The sequence below is a fragment of the Canis lupus genome, chromosome 28, assembly GCF_048164855.1.
Source record: "Canis lupus baileyi chromosome 28, mCanLup2.hap1, whole genome shotgun sequence".
Taxonomy (NCBI): Eukaryota; Metazoa; Chordata; class Mammalia; order Carnivora; family Canidae; genus Canis; species Canis lupus.
In genome coordinates this window covers 4,638,773-4,659,627 of record NC_132865.1, presented here as the reverse complement: position 1 = coordinate 4,659,627, position 20,855 = coordinate 4,638,773, and the positions used below count along the sequence as shown (strand labels likewise).

Below are 20,855 nucleotides of genomic sequence, written 5' to 3'. Positions count from 1 at the left end.
AATGAGGCCAAAGTCAGGAGATTAATCTGCATATGTGTAACTACTTTCGTTTGCAGCAGGGACTGTACCCTGAGTTGGCTGACAGGTGTGGGGCTAAACAAATAAAGAGATGAGAGAACACAGATCAACACCAATCCATCTCCACTCAGTTTGCTCAGATAGAAAACTCCTGTAGTAGCTGGCAGTATAAATGGTGACATCTTGTTATTAATCAAGGCAAAAGTTCATAGGCGACTCAAAAGTTCTCCGAGGCTTAAGATCTCTTTCCATGTATTTGTTGAGGTTATAAATAGAATATCATCACAATCTCCATGTATCAATAATAGATATGGCTACATATTAACAAATTACTAACACACAATTCTATTAAGTCGTATAGGTAACTAAAATTAATAAGAGCTTTATGAACTCCTGAAGCCAATATTACACGATATGTTAACTAACCAGAATTTAAATAAAAATTTGAAAAAAAAAAAAAATGAAGGTCTTATGCAATCTACGGTAAAGTCAAATCCCCAGAAGGCAGCGCTACCTTCGTCACTAATTTGCAAGCGGCAGCAGTAGTAGCCTGTGTCACCGTTAGGTCTTTCTTCCTGGTCGAGTGTTGTATTCATGTAAGAGATACGGCTGGAAAACAAGGCTGTCATAGGGACTGGGCCTCCAATTAAAAAATCGGACAACACGCATCCAGCCCTGCCAGCGGTAGCAGGTCCCTGGAGAGCCTGCTGCAGGCACGGAAGCCCAGGCACTCCCTGAGGATTTGGTCCTTGCACAGAGCAAGTGGGGAGGCACACGTCTCCGTGACACAGGGACCCTGGGAACCCGTGTCACCACGGAAGGAGCTGCCATCTGGTGACCGCCCCTCTGCAGGCTGACCTGCGGGCTCCATCTTAGAGACACTGGGCTTGCCGGGGGTGCCTATCCTGACTGCTCTTGGGGGCCCATGTGCCCCATATGTTTGCAAAGACCCCTTAGACGCTGACGGCTCTCAGGGTCCCATGCACCCCGTATATTAGTCATGAGGCATCCTGGTCCCGCGTGTCACCACCCCCCCCCCCCAAGGCCGGGTACCTAGTGCAACCGGGTCCGGGTTGACCGGACTCTGCTGTCTGGAGTGGCCGCCGCCACCGCCGCCGCCTTTCTTCAGGTCCTCGGCGTCGCTGTAGCGCCGGATCCAGTAATTGAGCTCCTCGCGGTCGGCCTCCTGGCAGCGCCGCAGCACCGTGAGGGAGCGCCGCGTCTTCTCCACCATGTCCATGATGCAGTTCAGCAGCTGGAGGGGGGCACAAAGGGGGAGCATGCAGAGGGGAGCACAGCGTCAGCAACACGGCCACCCCGGGCCAGCCCTCCCACAGGCTTCAGTCTAGTATTTGCAAAGGTCAGACCTGACATGGGGAGTCCAACAGATGAGTCAAGTCAATGGCAATGTGAGTAAAAGGGGGTAGGCCTGAACATGACTCATGACTATGACTTCGGCCCAATGCATACAGCCAAGTTTCCAATGCTAATCCCATCACTGTATAAACTAAATGGCCCATGTGCAGTAAGATGGGAACCCACTGATCTGGCTTGGAGGACTCCTTCCCCCGACCTCACATTTCACTTAGGCTAGTGGTTTTCATATCAACGGAGAAATCAAATCCTATGTGGTATTGAAAATATTTCTATTCATTACTTGATTCAAGGATAGCACAAAACAGAATACTCTCAAAGCATCCCCAAATTTTCTATCTTATCGTATAACCCCATCCCACTCCAGTTGTTTCTGAAACATATTTTAACCTTAAATGATCACCAATATCTTACATGGTCAAGATGTTTCCATTCCTCTGCCCATTCTCTGTCTGTTAGTCTGTGATCAATCATTTCTTCTTGACGTGTGCCATGCAACCCTATGAATGTAGAGAAGAAGGCTGAATCACCCTACAGCATTCAAGACATAATCCATATGCACAGAGGCACTTAGCAAAGACTAAACTAAATGATGTGAAAATGTATTCGATTTTGAATGGAGACATAAATCATGCCCACACTCACCGTTACTTAATGGGCTCTTCATAGAATGACAAAATGTCAAAACGAGGAGGAATGTTAGAGGTCATATGGTCGGAATTCTTTCTTATACATACAAAGAAATGGGGAGTAAAGTGACACCAAGCACTGAGTCAGTTATCCCTATAATGTTCCCAAACTGGAAATATAAATATATTCTAACTCTTAATAAATATGAGAAACCACATGGAGACATTAAGTGGTTTCAAAGTATGGCTTTCTAGCATTCAAAATAAAGACAGCATGAATCACTGTACAAGGGCAGGAATGTGCTTTTCCAAAACAAGCATGGTAAAATTTTTCCACACTTCAGCATAGGCAAATGAACACAATCCTGCTGCATGTACCTCCATGATGAAATTAGGCCATGAAGAGAGGTCTTGCATAATATGAAAGCAATATATACTCATTTGATTCACCAAAAATTTTTTTTTAAGATTTTATCTATTTATTCATGAGAGATACAGAGAGAGAGAGAAGAAGAGACACAGGTAGAGGGAGAAGCAGGCTCCATGCAGGGAGCCTGACGTGGGACTTGATCCCAGGTCTCCAGGATCACGCCCTGGGCCGAAGGCGGCGCTAAATCGCTGAGCCACCTGGGCTGCCCTGATTCACCAAAATTTTTTTTTAAAAATAAACTGGATACCAGTTATGAAAAATTCAACATATCAGATATAATTTTGGACAAATATCCTTTTATAAAAGATTTTAATTATTTATTTTGAGCGAGAGAGAGCAAATGGGGAGTGGGGTGGGGAAGAGGTAGGAGGAGAGAGAGACAATCTCAAGCTGAGTCCTTGCTGAGCACAGGGCCTGACACCAGCCTGGATCTCATGACCACGAATGAGATCATGACCAGAGCCAAAATCAAAAGATGCTTAACTAATTGAGCCACCCAGGCGCCCCAATTTTGGACAAATATCTTCAATCCAAACCAAAAAACTGAAAATCTATCTCAATTCGTAATCTATAGCATCAATTATTGATGCTCTTTAGTATCACAGTTAAGGTACAATGTAGAAAGAGAACAGGGAAATACTTACCGAGTCAGCAACAACAGCAATAGACATGAGCAATTAGGCAAAATGCTCATCAAAATAGAAAACAAATGTGTCTCTCTGAGAGAACAGAGTGCAAGGCTGTGATCAGAAATGCCAGGAAACATGATGCTTGTCTTACAAATTCGGTATGGAGGAAACACCTCAGTTTCTACTACAAAGGAAAGGCACTGGAGTAGGGCAATAGTTAACATTTTAAATGATTAAAACTCCTTTTTTGGTTAGTGCTTCTCACACCATTACTCTGAATAGCTAATTAAATGTGGCATGTTTTGGACTTCTAGGCACCCAGGCTCCTTCTCAAGAGGCCATCGTGTGGTCGTTGAAGGACAATAAGACTTATGAGATATGCAATTCACTTTCTGTAAAGTCAGAGTAGTTGGAAGTCCCTTCTTTCACATGATTTAGAGAAATAAAGATAATGAGCCACATGACTCTCTTTAGCCAACCATGAAATTCGATTTAATTTATAGCTGATGGAGGTGCACAAACACATGACAGCACTTTCTCAGATGAAATAAAAACACAAATCGCTTCACATCATTCTTGCCTAATTAGAACATGTTCCGAGATATATTTTTAAAGTTAAAATTGTCAATGCCACCTATTGGTAAAAAAGTAAAATTGCAAAATATGTGTTAATAATTTGCATAATAGAAAAGACATTGGGGGAAAGGAATATTTAGTTATTACTCTGTTTGTTGTGACTATTTCAAGTTGAAATGTTTGCAAATATGTAATTTTTGTTGACTTATTTGTTGCTTGTGTTTTAGGAAATAAAAACACTACCGATGAAATGAGTCATCACAGAAAACAACCAGAGAGTGATTAAGATATAAATATGGCATCAACTTTTCACAATGGAATCATCTTACTATTTGCTTTTAAGGACCAAGAACTCTAGAGATCTCAGAAGTTTCAAAAGTGCCTGGGTGGCTCAGTCAGTTGAGCATCTGACTCTTGATTTCAGCTCAGGTCATGATCTCAAGGTTGTGGGATCAAGCTCCACATCAGGCTCCACACTCACACACTCAGTGTGGAGTCAGCTTGAGATTCTTTCTCTCTCCCTCTATGTGACCCTCCACCTCCCCTAGCCCCCACTAGTGTGCTATAAATAAATAAATGAATAAATAACATCTTAAAAAAAAGTTTCAAAAATTCAACAGATCTAAGTCAATGATGATAGAAGCTCTAACACCTGGAGTAATATTAATGAGCCACAGGATGTCTGTGACTAATGAGATTCCAACATTTGTGGAATACTGCTAAGCTTCATCTCATTAAAGAAAAAAAAAAGTACATTAGAAACATGTTTGAGCCTAAGAACTTGGTGAGAAAATACATCATTTGCTGCTTCTGAGTTCTGAAGGTCATTTGTTAGATAGAATCAAATCTTGAAAAAGGAAAAACTAAGTCAACTCAAAATTTTACACTTATTAATTTCTCTATTTCAGATGCTTAAATATTCATCACCACACAATTTTCATTTACATTCACAATACCAGAGGGATGTACTAGGGGAAAATAGCTCATAATCATTAAAGAGCACATTTTCATTTGTGGGCAAATTTGACAATAATGTCGAATCCTAACTGATTCCTGTAGTTTAAAAGATTTTAGCTAACTAGACTAAAACGCTTCAGTTTACTTATAAACTAATACTGCTGGTAAAGGTATTTTATTAAAAGATTCTAGTGAGTGTATATCTCTACATAATAGGCATTTATGAGTCATATTAGACTAAGTATACCTTTATGACAATTTTTATATTCTCAAAATGGCAGCCTGATGTAGCACCATAATTTGTTACTCATACATCAAGATTTTATTTTACGCGTACACACACTAAACTCTGCCAGACTTTAGGGATGGTTAAGTAGTTCACATATTTATAGAGATTAGCACTATTAGTTTTATAAGCTAATATAATTAAAAGGTAAGGAACGTGGTCTGAAGAAAAAAAATCACATAAAACCAGTGGGTACAGATATAATTCATAAAGGGATATTTTACATTACTCGATGAAAACATAATCATTGCACATAAGCCTAATTACTTCCTTGCTGATTACTTTATAGTGCACTGGAACTAATATTTTATAAAATAGCATTTGCTGCCTAACGAAGAGGCCATTTTCTAGCACCTATAAAAGTAGGATATCTTGAATGGGTCTTACGATGACCGGGTGACTCCGCTTCTATTTGAAAATGAGCAATTATGCTTTTGGAGCCTAAAGTCATAAATAAATGGCAAGGCCTTTACTTAGAAGGAGGTTGTTGGGATCCCTGGATGGCGCAGCGGTTTGGCGCCTGCCTTTGGCCCAGGGCGCGATCCTGGAGACCCGGGATCGAATCCCACATCGGGCTCCCAGTGCATGGAGCCTGCTTCTCCCTCTGCCTATGTCTGTGCCTCTCTCTCTTTCTCTGTGACTATCATAAATAAATAAAAATTAAAAAAAAAAAAAAAGAAGGAGGTTGTTACCACATTTGATTTGGGGATCAAAATACCCATCCAGACTGAGAAATGACATACTCACTTTTGAGAGTTCTTGCTAAGCGAACATTAGACAGATTGGCTATTAAGAAAGCACAAGTCATAGGCTTAGCCATTTGTCTGAAACACTATATAAATGTGGCAATGAGTGTTGTGGGAAAGCTGAACTTCTGTTGGGACTATCTCACAAGGGCGGCAGTCGCCCCTCCCCTCGCTCTGACCCTCCTTTTCTACTTTCTGAGCATTTGGAGGGTTAAATGTAGAAAGAAAGGCAAGAAGACCCAAATATGGCAGCCCTGTTGGCTAGCAACCTAGTGAGAAAGTTTACATAAACTTCTGCTCATGTTCTCTCTGTCTGTGCCTAACAACACTGTGCCTGCTATTCAAGTAGTGGGTAACTAGCTCACCGTGGTTCCCAGACTTCTATGTCCTCAGCCCTGTGTTCTAGTTTTCCACTTGGATTTCACTCCCTGCTAGTTCCACTCTCCTGCCCACCAACCCTACTAGTCAGGAAGGTCCATCAGCAATTAGCTGACGAGAGAAGTCCTGCTGGAAAGCAGTGTGGACACAGGAGATGGAAAAAGAAGAAAAGATGGACTGTTGCTCTCAGTTTATGAATAGCTCGATTTGCCAAAAATAAAGAATTGAAAGAGCCCTAATGCTATCCCCTCAACGCCCGAACTCAGGGTATCAAATATTATACCTTGTTCGTCTTCCCTCTTATTTTTCATGGCAGACACTTGTTCTTTAGAAGGCAAGGTTTCCTAAATGGTTCACTTCAATAGTTTTATGTAAAGAAGGAATGAACACAGGCAAATGGAAACACATATTTACCTAAACTCATTCTTTCTCTGCTACTTTGATCTATGACACAAAACTGTCAATACTAAATTTAATCACTGTCACTTTCCGGTGAAAAAAGGACCAAATCATTCCTCAAAGAACATCTGTTGATTTAAGCCAGAGACATCATGCAGTTTCACATTTTTCAAATACGGAGTTATCGCGAAGGCTAGAAAAATCAAATTGAAAAGACTACTTGAAGTAAGAGTACAATGAAAGAAAATAAACATTTTAACATTTAAAAAAATATTCGTGGCAGACAGGCTGCATATGAAATCTCTAATGTTTAAAAAAATTTTTTTAAAGCACTTTGCATTTGTTGAGGACTTTATATTAATTTAGATGCTCCCTTCCAAAAAAAATAAATAAATAAATGTAGCCTGCTGTCATAAAGACTGTAAGTAATGAGAGAAAAGTATAACTGTGAGAGAACATACTCATACTAACCAACTGTTCTCATAAAGGAGGCAAGATAAAAGAGAATTTTTACCCCTATCACAGATTTCGAGCCTCAAGTTCAGTTGAGAAGTAATGAGTCTTCAAGCATCCAACCCTGTAAGAGGTGAACAGATCCCTTCAGTCTTACCCATAGGTCTGTTTCTGTCCCTGAGGTCCCTGTGGCTGGGGTGTCGATAGGAGTCCCTGTAGTGGTGGGCAATGGCCATATCATCCAAACGGTAATGCTGAGGTGGAGGTGGGGTGGGGTGAGGCAGGCCATTGGGCTGGTAGGATAAGCCGTTATTTGGACTGTACCGCTGGCCTGGGCTAATAGTGCATGGTCGCTTGCTTGGATGTTCTGAGTGCAAAGGCTCTCTGTCAAAGCCATTTTCTTTGGTTCTAAAGGGGGAAGAGAAAAAAAAAAAAAAGAGTTTCATAATGTTACTCAGAATCCAGCATACTTCAGACACTCACATTTGAACTTACAATATAAACAGAGTCTTTATTTATTGGCCAGAAACTTTCTAAACTCAGCTTCCCAGAAGACCTATGGGAATTCACTGAAACCCATGCTGAGGCCTACGAAATCACAAGAGTGAGCACATGAGAAAAATGGGTTCATTCCTCATCAAACTGGCAAGTATCTTTTCTGTCGTAGCTCACGTGTGGGGTTAGGTCACAAGTAAGAGGAACCTGAGATCTCCCTCTATAAGCCAGTGTATTTATTCAAAAAATGACTACTTGATTTCCAACACATTATCCTAAAACTGAACTGTCTTTGGTGAAGATTCATCAAAGGCAGTACAGCATCAGTCTCCTGATAAATTCTTAAGGGATTCCTATTCCATTTATTCAACCTGGCGTCTGACTTTCACGTCGGACAACATCCAGAGCTATGCCGTCCCATACAATAGCTACGTGCGGCTGGTTAAATTTAAATGTGTGCTAACTAAAATTAAGTTCAAGATCAATTCTTTGTGAGTCACATTTCAGGTACTGGGGGGGGGGGGGCACAGATACAGCACATGTCCATTGTCACAGAAAGTTCTGTTGGAAAGGATTGATCACACTGAACTAGTGCAATAAAGCAAGGCCACGTCTAGGACTCTGATATTGTCTTTGTCACCAAGATAATTCACCAGCAGGCAGGAAGAGCTACCGGGAAGTGAACCACCTTAACGTGGAGGAACTTGTCCAGAGAGCTTATGTGACCTGTCATCAGGTGTCAGGGCAGGACGGGCACACCCTCGTTGCACTTCACGAGGTGATACACAGAGCTTTGAACTTGGCCTTTAGAAAGGACACAGTCTACAAATACGCCCTACAAATAACTCATCACTGCTCCTAGATTCTCAAACAGAAATCAGGCTAAAGAAATATTTGGGGGCTGGATACACCTCTACTCTTAGAGACTGACTCAATATATTCAGTAAAATAGGAACAAATCACATCCAACATGGATAGAAATCCCAGCTCCTCCACCAACAGTTTCCTTTGTATTTGGTTCCCCTTGCAAGACCAGTGATAATATCTTACTTTCCCCAGGAAATTTACCCACAAGAATTTCACCAAGTCACAGTAGCTGGAGATTTCCACGTGCCTTTTTGAGTTTAGCTTGGTAACAATAGCATAGAGGCCTTTCAAGACACTTTTCCTGGTTTCCTAGCGTCTAGGATATTCTCTGTGTGATCACACCAGAGGGATCTGCCATGGAAACTCTCTCCAACCACAGAGATATAGAGATCAGAGCAGTAAGGTTCTGCTGTGAACTGCCCTGTAGGTCCCTTTAGGATAGAGCCCCAGTGACAATTTACACACACGAGCCTGAGAAGTGTAGAGGAGTTGGAGACAGAAGGCCCAAGCACAGAGGAACTAAGAGACACTCTGTAGAGTTTAATGTGAAATGAATACATGCCCGCTACTGGCTGAAGAAAGATGCACTTGTCCTATCAACAGGAGGCTGGCCGACACTGGGTCTGTTCCCCGGGAGAGAAGCAGTCAGCAGTCAAGGCTGCTCCCATCAAAGTATGTGTCTGAAACACAGGGGCTCCATAGACATTGATCATTGAGACCAAAATGCCCAACGTGTCCCAGACATTCCCTAAGTGCACTGCTCTAAAATACTTTAAAAGGGAAAGGGAACATTCCAGCTATCAATATCTCTGCAGAGTAAACTTGACATTCTAATCTGTACTTTCCTACCCTATGCATTTCTGAATAAAACACTTCAACGTTCAATGCACATCGCCAGCAAATATCAGTCGGAAAATACTGAAGACTAGTAGTAGCTACGAACATAAGGCTAACACAGCACCTACCTCACCTGCAGGGTGGTGCAGTGGAAAGAGCACTGGACTGGGAATCAAGAGACCTGAGATCTAGTCCTGGCTCCTCCACGACTAGCTGTGTGACCTTGGGCAAGCCACTTAACCTCTCTCGGGACCTCAGTTTGCTCATCTGTAAAATGAAAGGGTTGGACTAGATCAGTGGTTTTCAAACTGCGCACCTGAGGTGCTTTTATGGGATTCTGCAGGCAATGAAGAGTTTTCTTCCCCCAAACAATCAAGATTTCAAGGGCCAGAGGAACCCCCTCATTCTTATCTGTTTTACAAAGTTGGGGTCCCACCTAAGGTTTCATTTTAAAGGAAAAAAAGTCTGCTGCTAAAATCGAGTTTGAAAACCACTGGACTAGATGATTTCTGAGGTCCTTCCTAGTTTGAAAACTCTGCAATTCAATTATTCTATATTTACATCTATTTTTTTTAAAGATTTTTTAAAAATTTATTTATTCATGAGAGACAGAGAGAGAGAGAGAGAGAGAGAGAGAGAGAGGCAGAGACACAGGCAGAGGGAGAAGCAGGCTCCATGCAGGGAGCCCGTCATGGGATTCGATCCCGGGTCTCCAGGATCACGCCCTGAACTGAAGGCGGTGCTAAACCTCTGAGCCACCCGGGCTGCCCTATATTTACATCTAAGTGGCATAGTTATGACATCAGGGTTATGATTCAGACACACAGGGCTAATGGTTCTCTGGCCAAACTGTGTCGAAGTCAACCACGTTAGCCAACAGAGACCTTCTTTGCTTGTTCTTTGCTTTGAACGATTTATTATTTGTAGCCGCTTTTCTGGGCAAAAATAGAAAATATCCTCTAAATACCATACAGCAGCCCCTGTTTGCATTTATAATTTTGCAAACATCTCTGACCCAGCTGTCAAACCACCTCAACGTACTGGTTTTGTCTTTCCTCGTTCAATGATAACAGCAACACACAACATTGTAAGAATTCTTATTATATTCAAAGTGGTTGGACACCCTCACCCTCAGATCAGCTATTACTTCAATGACCCATTATTATGAAAAAAGAGGGTTCCCCCCCCCGCCCTAAAACAAGGACAGTAATAACCTAAGAAGCAGGGTTAAGTCCCAAGCCTATGCTATCATCTGTATCAGGGCCCTGCTGTCCTATCCTGGGTCCCATCGCTCTGCTAGCTATTGAAACAGTGAAGCTCATCACCTCACAAACGTAGTTATATTTTAACAGCAAAGCATTAAAACATTCACGGATCATAGAAACGAAGCCATGGAAGGTCTCCCTGGTGCTTTCACAAATCACCCATGTCTGGTTGTAAGGCCAACCCGATTCAAAGGATGCATGCTCAGGAAGGGAACTAAAACATCTTAGTTGCTATTCATTCGTCTGTCTGTCTTCTAAGAAGTGCCTACAACTATCTACACCTCACGTGCCAGAGCAAATTCCAAATTAGCTCTTTTTACGCTGCCCTTGCAAAGTGCATTGGGCTAAACGAAAAACTGTCCCATCGCTTTTCATTGTCCCATGCTAGCATACTCTTGAAATAACTCAAATTTTAGTGGCAAGTCTTATCATGTCTCAGAAATTTCTGGAAGGCATCTTCCTGTTTGTTTTTTAAATTGGCCTGAGAATATTTTCTCTCCCTACCAGGAGAAATTTTCCTGAGCATAACCTAACTACTTCAACATTTAGATTCCAATCACTTCCCCTCTAAAGAGTCTGATGGCCCTATTGATAAAGAACCACTCAGGACTCAGCTGTGTGACCTTTGGGGAGGGTTAACCTCTGGTCTCAGTTTCCTGCCCAGTAAAATGGGATGAATGGGAAATAGTAAACATTAAAACTTAAGATACAACCTAATTTACATTTTACCCCATCTCAGGCTGCCTCAATAACAGAGGCTGTGAACTATTTTAGAAATAAAATACATGTTTTTTAAACATTTTCCTCTACATAAAATATTTCAAAAGTCATGACTATCAGTTTGCACTGATAATCCTTATTTATATAAAACAGTGTAACATTCAAATAAATGAGGGGAAATGAAAAAAGTTATTATAAAATCATGACAATAAATGGACAGAAAGGACCAATCCCCTATATGACTGGAATAGGTCTATTTTTTTTTTTTTTTAATGCAGGGAAAATATCACTATAAAGACTGATATCTGCTTTAGGTGCTCGCTTTTTTGAGGGATCACAGGTATTTCAAACAGAATATGTGCAGACTCACCTCATCTTTCTCTGGTACTTCCTGCACCTGTCAATTGTAGACCTTCTATCTAGTCACCCAAGCAGAAACTTGGAAGTCATGCTACCACTTTCTTCTCCAAATCAAGTCCTGCCAAGGGCCTCTTAAGCAGCCCTGGCGCAGGTCCCTCGACCCAGTCCAGGACACCTTATCTCGCTCTGTTCACATCACTGTCCCAATCGACCAGAGAGTCAGCCAGAGCCAGGGCTAAGATGCCAGCAGATTCTCACAATAAAAAGACATATATTTATTTGTGTATTTTAGAAGTCTACATTTACATCTCAGGAGGTTATAGTTCTATGTTTAAAAAGCCCAAAGAGGGACGCCTGGGTGGCTCAGCAGTTGAGCATCTGCCTTGGGCTCAGGGTGTGATCCCGGAGTCCAGGGATGGAGTCCTGCATCAGGCTCCCCGCAGGTAGCCTGCTTCTCTCTGCCTCTCTCTCTCTGTGACTCTCATAAATAAATATTTTTTAAAATTTTTAAAAAATAATAAGCCCAAAGACTTTAATAACATAGTATTAAATGCATCTTCCTTCTCTTTTCTAACATGTGTGATTTCTTAAGGTTTCCATAGGCTAAGTGAATCAAAAAGGGAGTTAAAAAATCATTCCTGACATCATATTTTCAAAACACAAATCAGCAAAAGGTCTCTTCAGGAATTGTCAGGAACTAGGTAAGTTTAGACAACAATTTTACATACCACCTTCCCATTGGTGTTGAGTAAGGCATCTAAAGTAAAATCTATTACAAATTACTGGGCTTCCTTAAAATGAGACTCAAACCTCATTCTTCACGTCCTACCCTCCCCCCCGGTCCCCACCAGAGTGGTTGTCAGTGGTTTTGCCGTCTCCCTGGAGGAAGCGGCATATATGGAGACGGCGAAGAACAGAGAGCCGAATGACACTGACCCGTCACTGCTGGGCCCTAGGGAAGGACATGCCTTCTATCTCTCCGTGGCTACAGCAGCACCCCGGAGAGAGCTTCCTGAGCAGCATGCTAACACCTTCGGGAGCGAATGAGATGCAGGTGGGTGTTCGCCACTCCAGACATGGAGCTACACCACCTGGACCTTCAAGAATGACCATATGCAGGTTCACAGAGCCATCTGAGTCTCCTCTCCCGTGTCTCCTGAAGCTTTGCCACCTGCTCAACTTGTTACTGGCAGTCCCCGTGCCATTCCTCATTTCTGGCCATTGCAAGGGACTCGATTTCTCCTGCTCCTGCCACCTACCTGTAATGCGCTTTCTTTTTCTAATCCGTTATCTATAAGTTCCAGTTGGAAGGCTCCAGTTTTTTCTGGTCCGTGAGCCCATCTAGGCATTTCGTTCCTGGGCTACTCATGGCTATTTTCACTGTCGTGGGTGTTGGTGAGATCCATCTTTTACAACAGCAGAACGCAACAGAGTAATCAAGAAAGCAAGCAAGGGAGACTCTTGAGAGAGAGCGAGTTTGGTACACTACTGACCATGACTGCATCGCGCCTAACTTTAATTTGTCCAAGTAGTGTTGCCGGCACTCTTCTGTGTGTTGTGTGTGTGTGCACATGTGTGTGGTAGTCTGTTCTGGTTCAGACACACCCACAGTATCTATAATGCACCATCCTATGCTTTATGGGGAATACAAAGTTGACCAAGACACAATCTATGATCTCCTGAAACCCTCACCATAAGATTATCATTTAGTACTAGACTTAAATTCTTTTTGGAAGTGTAGGGGCAAGAAACCTTCATCATAAGCGCAATTTAATTAGAGGTATAAGGTTTCCATACATTCACGCAAGACCTGAACTTGGCAGGTAGCAGAGAAACAGTACAGAAGTGGATTGGGACATCCAAAGGAGTAAAGATCAGTCCACAATGCGCACTGAAAAGAACAGGGGCTGTGGAGTTGGCATCAAGTTTTGGCCCTGCTAACTGCTGGTCGTATGAACTTAGGAAGCTTAACCTCTATGCGGCTTCATGTTTTCATCCGCAAAATGAGGATGACCCCCTTTGAGCTACTAAGAGCGTTATCTGAAAAAATCCACATAAAGAACCTAGCAAATATTTGGTATTTAATAGTGTAATCAGATCACTTTGTTTCCAAGGTGGGGCGTTCGGCGGCTGGTGATGCAAGAATCATAGTTATAAGATTGTGGGTGCTCAAGTCGGAGAACTCAGGGTCAGAATCCCATCAGTGCCTCTTTGGAAGCCATGTGACCTCAGACACATTATCCAGCCTGCCTCTGTACGGCAGAACTAGTAGAAAATAAGGTGCTATATATCCTGTAGTGTGGTTTCACTTTTCACAGTTCCAGTTCCCTGTGGTCAACCACAGTCCAGAAGCAGAGGATCTTCCTTCGAACGTATGGTCTGAAGGCCAAGAGTAGCCTCACGCGACATAACAATGCCCATGTCATTCACGTCACCTCTTTCATCAGAGGCATTTTTTCACCCCACATCATCAACAAGAAGCGTGAGTACAGTACAAGAAGATATTTTGAGGGAGACCACCTAGCTTTCATTGCAGAACACTGTCATAACTATTCTACTTTATTATCATGGTTAATAACATGATGCCTAATTATTAAGTTAAACTTTACCATAGGTATATACATATAGAAAAAAAATAGTATATATAGTGTTTGGTAGTATCTGAGGTTTTAGGTCTTGGAACGTATGCCCCACTGATTGGGGGGTGGGGGTTAGACTACGCTGTGTTATTAATACGTCCGTTACCTAGCATGAGGCTTGGCACATCTTCAGTGCTCAAATAAAATAAATAACCATTTTTAAATAAAAATAAATAAAATAAATAATAAAATAGTAACCATTTTTACTGTTTTTGATTGGGAAGCCTTCATTCAAATAGGAGACACTGCCTGAGCTAACCTGTAAAGTATGACTAGAATAATGACACCTGAGAACCAAGGAACAGAGCAGAAACCCTCAGTCAGAGGAGAGACTAAGGCAGGAAGAGTATTCTGACCCTAGACCCTAGGAGAGTAGCAAGAAACAAGGTTTGGCAAGTTCCTGTTGAAGTTGGTGTAGAGAGACCAAAATGTGCTCTACAACCATGCCAGCCCTCTTACCATGTAAATGCAACTTAATGCTATTTCACTAGAAGACTTCACCATGGATCTGAGTATATAAAAAAACAAAAAACAAAAAACAAACAAAAAACTATGGGAATGATTACTCACTTCATGCGACTGAAGACTGCATCAAAGATGCAACACAAAACAAGAATGCACGAATATAACATAAATTCCCTCTCCTTTGTACAAAACTGATTGCAGGAGACAATACAAATTTAATTCTGATCAGCACAGCCAATTAATCCTACAAGTCCTTGTAAAGTGTACCTACCTTTTCTTGTAGAAAGACAAAAATACTGAAACCTCATTTATTTTACAGGAAAGGAAAAGTGGGCCCAGCAGGCTGGTGTGCACCACGGTGACACATCTTATGTTTTCAGCCAACACAGGTTCAAAATGACTGCCTTCTGACCCTCCAACCTTCAGCATTTCTTAACTTACTTACTAAGCCAGAAAACCTGGCTGACTCTGGATCCTCTGTCATTCAAAAGATTTATAAGCCCCCAGAATATTATACTATTGCATTTACCCACTTGAGCAATTACACAGCAGAAATAAATGAGGGAAAGTAAGGGGAAAGAAAGCCCCAATACCTAGTTGAGCTTTCCTTATTTAAACTGCACATTAAAACATACTTTGTGCTACTGCAAGATTTCAGATATGTAAATATGCTGGTTTTGCCCTTAAGAAGCTTCGTGACTTTAAGCAAGTTCTTTGGGCCTTTGTTCCCTTCAATGTAAAGAGAAAGGGTTGGCTTGGTAGATCCATAAGATCCCTCCCAGCTGATGAACTATATAATTCTAAAGGTCAAACCAGTCTTTTTAGAAAATAATACTTAATTATTGAGGGAGGAGGAAAAATACATATTAATGCAACTACGAGGCCCACATAATAAGGTCTAGATGTGTTAAGCTGAGAACAATTTGAAGCACAGTTATATTAAAATGCTGATATATGGAATAAAAGGATTCATATTTAACATTGATCATTTGAAATAGTAAGGGGTGGAGGGAGAAACAGGATTACCCATACAAACCCAAAGCCCATTCAGTTTGATTTCTTAAACAAGAAAGATGTTCTGAGTCAGAAAATCAGCATTAACAGATACAAACACAATGTTAAAAATGAACCATAACAAAAGGCTGCAGGATCAAAGCTGGGAGCAAAGACAGCAGTGATGATTAACACAAGCTTTTTCACCTTAATAATTTTTATGCATTCTGTAGTCTCAAAAGAATGCAGCCTTGTCTAGTTGCCTTTCCCCTCCTCCCTCCATGTGAAAGTGGGTCTTCATGACTATCATGGCGAGAAGTTTTAAAGAGCGCTCTTCACTTCTAGTCTTATCTTTGAAAGCGGTCACTTCATTTAATCAGTGGCAGGAAGGCTCCTAATCCCGTTGTCAGCTTCTCCCAACACAGGATGACAAAATAAAGGTCTACTCTAACCAACCGACTCTTAAAATATTAACAAAAAGTAGAAATCAGAATTTTCTATTTACTTTCATTAGCATTTTAGATTAAAAAATAGCATAATTTCAAAATGAAAATTGTCTTTTTTTAAATTGGGTTCTACAATATTCTCCCACAGACCTACAAATTTAGTAGAGTTGTTCAGAAACTCATCCTGGAGATATTTTAAAAAGAAAGTAGAATAAATTTCACTGTTTCATACAAGAAAAAAAAAATGATTTCATAGATTTCCCCAGAGTATTCATTTTTCTGTAAATAACAATAATGCTTTAAAAAAAAAAAAAGAAGAAGAAACATAACCAGTGGCAATCGTATTTAAGGATGAGAAGAAACTTAAATTCGCCAAAACCCATCCCTGAAACACATGATGACTGTTTAGTAGATTAAATCTGCAATCGTCACAGAATTTAAGCCCCCAACGTTGTAAACAAAATATAGAGCGCTCTTTTGTTCATGACATGTCATGAACAAATTACCAAAATGTGTTTTCTCCTCAGGTGTCAGTTTTTCCCTCTTTCAGTGACTGATGGTTCCCAGTGTTATTACAGAAACAGATTGATCTTTTTAATGAGCCAGTTTAATAGACTCCAAAATCTCACCGTGGCTGCTCATCCATGTCAGACCATATGCACCAACAAAACATTCAGTAAAACAAAAAAAGCTCTGCTGTCAGACAGCTCCATACTCTATAAAATTTCATATAGTAGATCTGGATATACAGATAAATAACCAGAGAAGAGGAAAATGCATATGCAAACAAGATGCAGAAAATATATGCAAAAAAATACTGTAGAGACCCATATTTTCTTGGCTCTGATCATATTCCCACAAGATACAAATGTATTTACACAACATATTCTCATTACCCGTCCTCCCAACTCTAAGGAAATCCATTTGCCATCCTTCCATTAAAACACACACTTCAGGGTTCCACTTGAAAAAGAATGTTCCAGCCAAAGAGCAAACTGTGTGAATTCTGGACGCCAGCAACTGCCTCTGAACAACCGAAGGGGGAATAAGACTGGAGGCTCTTTTAAGAAAGTTGTACACGATCAAATGCAAACATCTATGCACACGCAGCGACAGACCACCAGAACAAAAATGCTGATTATCTGCGGAATTCATGGGAAATTTCCATATCAGTGTCAGCACAGGGCTCAAGGCTCACTTCAGCACCGTCCTAGCGAAGTGTGCGTGCACAACACCTTCAAGTGTAAAACACTGGGAAAGAAAAGCAGTGGAGAAACAGCTGGGGATACAGAGAAAGGAATGACACGGCTTGGTCTGTTACTTAGCAGTTGGGGCTTCTAGAACAGGTCGCTTCCACTTCCAATTTTGCCTATAGGATTATCTTTACTTTTATCACAGCTATCTAAAGCTTTCCTTGGGACCCTAGCCTTCCTCCAAACAACTGTTTTCTTCCCAACTGTCCATCCAGTCTCTCTCTAATTCGTTTATATTATCCTTGAGAAAGAGAGCCCGCAACATCTCCCTACGTGCACATGGTACTCATTTCCTGCAGGGTAAAGGGGTTAGAATCGGACAGCGAGGCACGCTGGGAATCATCTATCCTTGGGCTGCTTCTTGGTGTTCAGCATCCTGTGGACACGCCACTCAGACACCTGGATTAAGCAGTTGCCTTTAAAAGCTTAAGTACTAAATGCTTAAGTATGACTAAGGAAAAAATGGTTCATGAAAAACGAGAAAGCAGCTCTGCTGGCGGGTCGTGTTTGGAGGTGGGTGGACGGCATGTCAGAAGTAAACTAATGTTTAACCTTTTGCTTTAGGATTTTCAATGACCTAAAGGTCCTATGTCGAGAGGAGAAAACTTCTAGAGACTGTAGCATAAAAACTGCTTAAGAGAGGATTATGTAATAACTGTATGTAAACTGGCTGGCTTTTAATAACATTCTGATTTGCAAGCAGCTAATACATTTAAGGGGCGCTAAGTCGGTCACAGATAGATGTCTCTGAGTAGCTCCAAGGATTGTAAGCTCCTATGAATCTGGAACATAACTGTGCCAGAATGTTAACCTCTCAGAGGCTGTTACACTCATGCCTGGTGAAGTGCAGGCAGAGAGAGCGGATAAGGAGAGAAAAGAAACAAAGCATGTGACAAACACACTCCTGGACATGGTTTCATTTCAACCCAGTTCCGTACCTTTGCAAATACTATTCAATACTATGCATTCGATACTACGCTGCCAAGAAGACTTCACCGTCCTGGATTAGAAAATATGTATATGTGACGATGAGGTGCTCAAGAGAATTATTTTAATAGGAAATTTCACGACTACGCCTCATTCTACAACTACTCTGTAGGGCTGAATGGAGAAAGGGCTTTATTTTACATTTCTCAGAATTCTCCGTTTTGACAGCAGGGTGCCTGCTGGAATGAATATTGCCTGATAAATTGTTCAACAACAACAAAAAAAATGCCATCTATTAATCCTACTACTTAATGCTCACCTTCACTTAGCCCATCTAGCTTCCCAGAAGTTTTCTCTTAACTCGTACGGACCCCACTTAAAGAGCTACTGCACTGTGTTTATTGAGCAACACCTAAAGGCCGGACTTCAAAACCAACATGCTCTGAGAAAACCTGGAACGGCAAATCTCCTAACACGGGAAGGGTAAAATATGTGGTTGGGTCGAATCATATAACAAATGAGAATTTTAATCTGGGCTGTGTGCCCAAGACCCATCAGTGGCCCTCGGCCCGTCTGAAGATTATTCATCACCTTTCCCATTAAAGGTGGCAAAGCTGGACCTGCACAGAAGCCAAACTGGCACAGGCCAGAGTCCTCCCTCTGTAACGCCCCAGGCCGGCGCGGGCGTGCAGACTCTGGCTACTGCTCCTCTGCAAGAGGTGTCCCTGGCCCAGCAGCTCACACGGGACGTGACACGGGTCTTCACAGCAGGGGAGGAAAAGGCCCCCATTAGTCCCAGGCCCTCCCCCCTCTCACCTGTCTGGAGTTCGCCTCTTCCCGTTTTCGTTCACATCGAGAAGCAGCTCTGAGGAGTCAACAGGTGAGGTGGTGCTGGCATCCAGAAGCAGCTGTTCATGCTGGGCGAGGTACTGGGCAGGGTTCTGTTTGGCCAGCCTTGCGCAGTGGAGGAGCTCGCGCTGCAGCAGGGGCAGGTTGGCCTGTGGGGGCAGGACAGGAATGAGAGGGCAACCAACCCGAGGCTCCTTGGACCCAGGGGATAGAGTCCACTGCTCAAACAGTGGTGGAGCACACAAGCCAGCTCAATGAGCATGCCACCAAGTGCACGCAAGAAGTCTGAGTCCCAGGCACAGTTCTCAGGGGTGGGCTACCCTGGGGGTGAGATGTAAGCCACCTTACCCATCCATCCTGCCTTCGTGCCCATTGACAACCATGGGACTGGTGCTTATTTATTTTTTTTAAAGTCCCTTCATCCTGGAACGGAACAGGGATTCTAAACTCCGCAGGGTATCAGATTCGAGCTCTACCCGTGAGTAACGACCACGGGCCCCAAGGAAGAGGGAGGGTATGAGAAATACATACGCATTGCAATTCAACGCAAGGTGAGCTCCCTAACACGTTCAAAACTATCTGGCCACTTACCCAGGTAAAACAGGTTAATCCCATGAAATAGCCTTAGCCAACTACTAATCTCAAAGGAAGAAATGCAGAGATAAACATATAGATGGTTTTTAATAATCATCAGATTTATACGACATTTAAGCAATGGCCTGAGTTGGGTCAGATATCCCAGCTGGAATTCATGTACCAAGCGGCAAATACTACTGGTCTACAAAGGTAATCTGCCTTCTTAGTATCTATCCTTATTCTAAAGAATGCATGTATTCTTTTAAAAAAAAAATTTAAAGATTTTTATTTATTCATGAGAGACACAGTGAGAGAGAGAGGCAGAGGCATAGGCTGAAGGGAGAAGCAGGCAAGGAGCCTGATGTGGGACTCGATCCCGGATCCTGGAATCATGCTCTGGGCCAAAGGCAGACGTTCAACCACTGAGCCACCCAGGTGTCCCAAGAACGCATGTATTCTAACATGAGAAGAAATCCTGTGTACCCATCACTCTCACTGCACACCCGACCTAGCACTCTGAAAAGGATGCTCAGAACATGGTTGTTGATGGATACTTCTGGCAATCTCAAATGCAATAAAAAGGGAAGGAGATGATTTCACACATGGTAAAGCATTAAGATGCAAATCTTAGAATTTTACCCTGAAAAGTAAACTCACGCTGACATTATAAATCTAGGGTGTTGTTACTTTTCCTTTTTTTTTTCTTTTTTTTCTTTTTTTACCTTTTGGGGGTGAAGGGAATAGAATGGATAGTATAGGAGGGCAAACAGTACTTGCTCATAACTCTCCAAAGTCAAGGGGAGATCAAGAACATAAATCTCTTTACAACACAAAGATTTTGGTGGTAGGAACCAGGTACCATGTGCACTTATTAACCCATGGAGTAGAAAAGTCTTTCTGAACACAGAGGGTTCTCAGTTACCTCAATTTTTGGGCCCCATGAGCCTTTAAAAAAACAAACAAACCCTGTGGAGTATCGGAAATAGGCACCAGAGTTGGACTTGCACCTCAAATCCATTTTCGGAGTATTACTCAACAAACTATCTCGTAATAATACTAAGGCAACATATGCCGCACAAGGTATAAAAGACTAGGGTATTTGCTAAAGATAAGCACATACCACACATTGTAACAATGGAAAGAACAATGGAGAGAACTTCCTCCATAGAACAATGCTAAAAATAAACCTTTGCAGTCAGCCTAGAGGACCATGTGGGTTATATATTTTCAAATATTAAAAAAAAAAAAAAAAAAAAAACTCTTTTTCCCTCCTTAGTAAAGATAGAGC

General features: G+C 41.9%; 1 protein-coding gene across 1 annotated transcript in view; it reads right to left on the bottom strand.

The window, feature by feature from the left end:
* Positions 1 to 20,855, bottom strand: part of RUNX1T1 (RUNX1 partner transcriptional co-repressor 1) — a 134,254-nt gene that overhangs the window by 28,446 nt on the left and 84,953 nt on the right. The window contains 4 exon segments of the mRNA XM_072803950.1: positions 1,072 to 1,273; positions 1,807 to 1,892; positions 7,033 to 7,283; positions 18,959 to 19,140. Of these exon segments, the coding sequence (XP_072660051.1) occupies positions 1,072 to 1,273; positions 1,807 to 1,892; positions 7,033 to 7,283; positions 18,959 to 19,140 (721 nt within the window).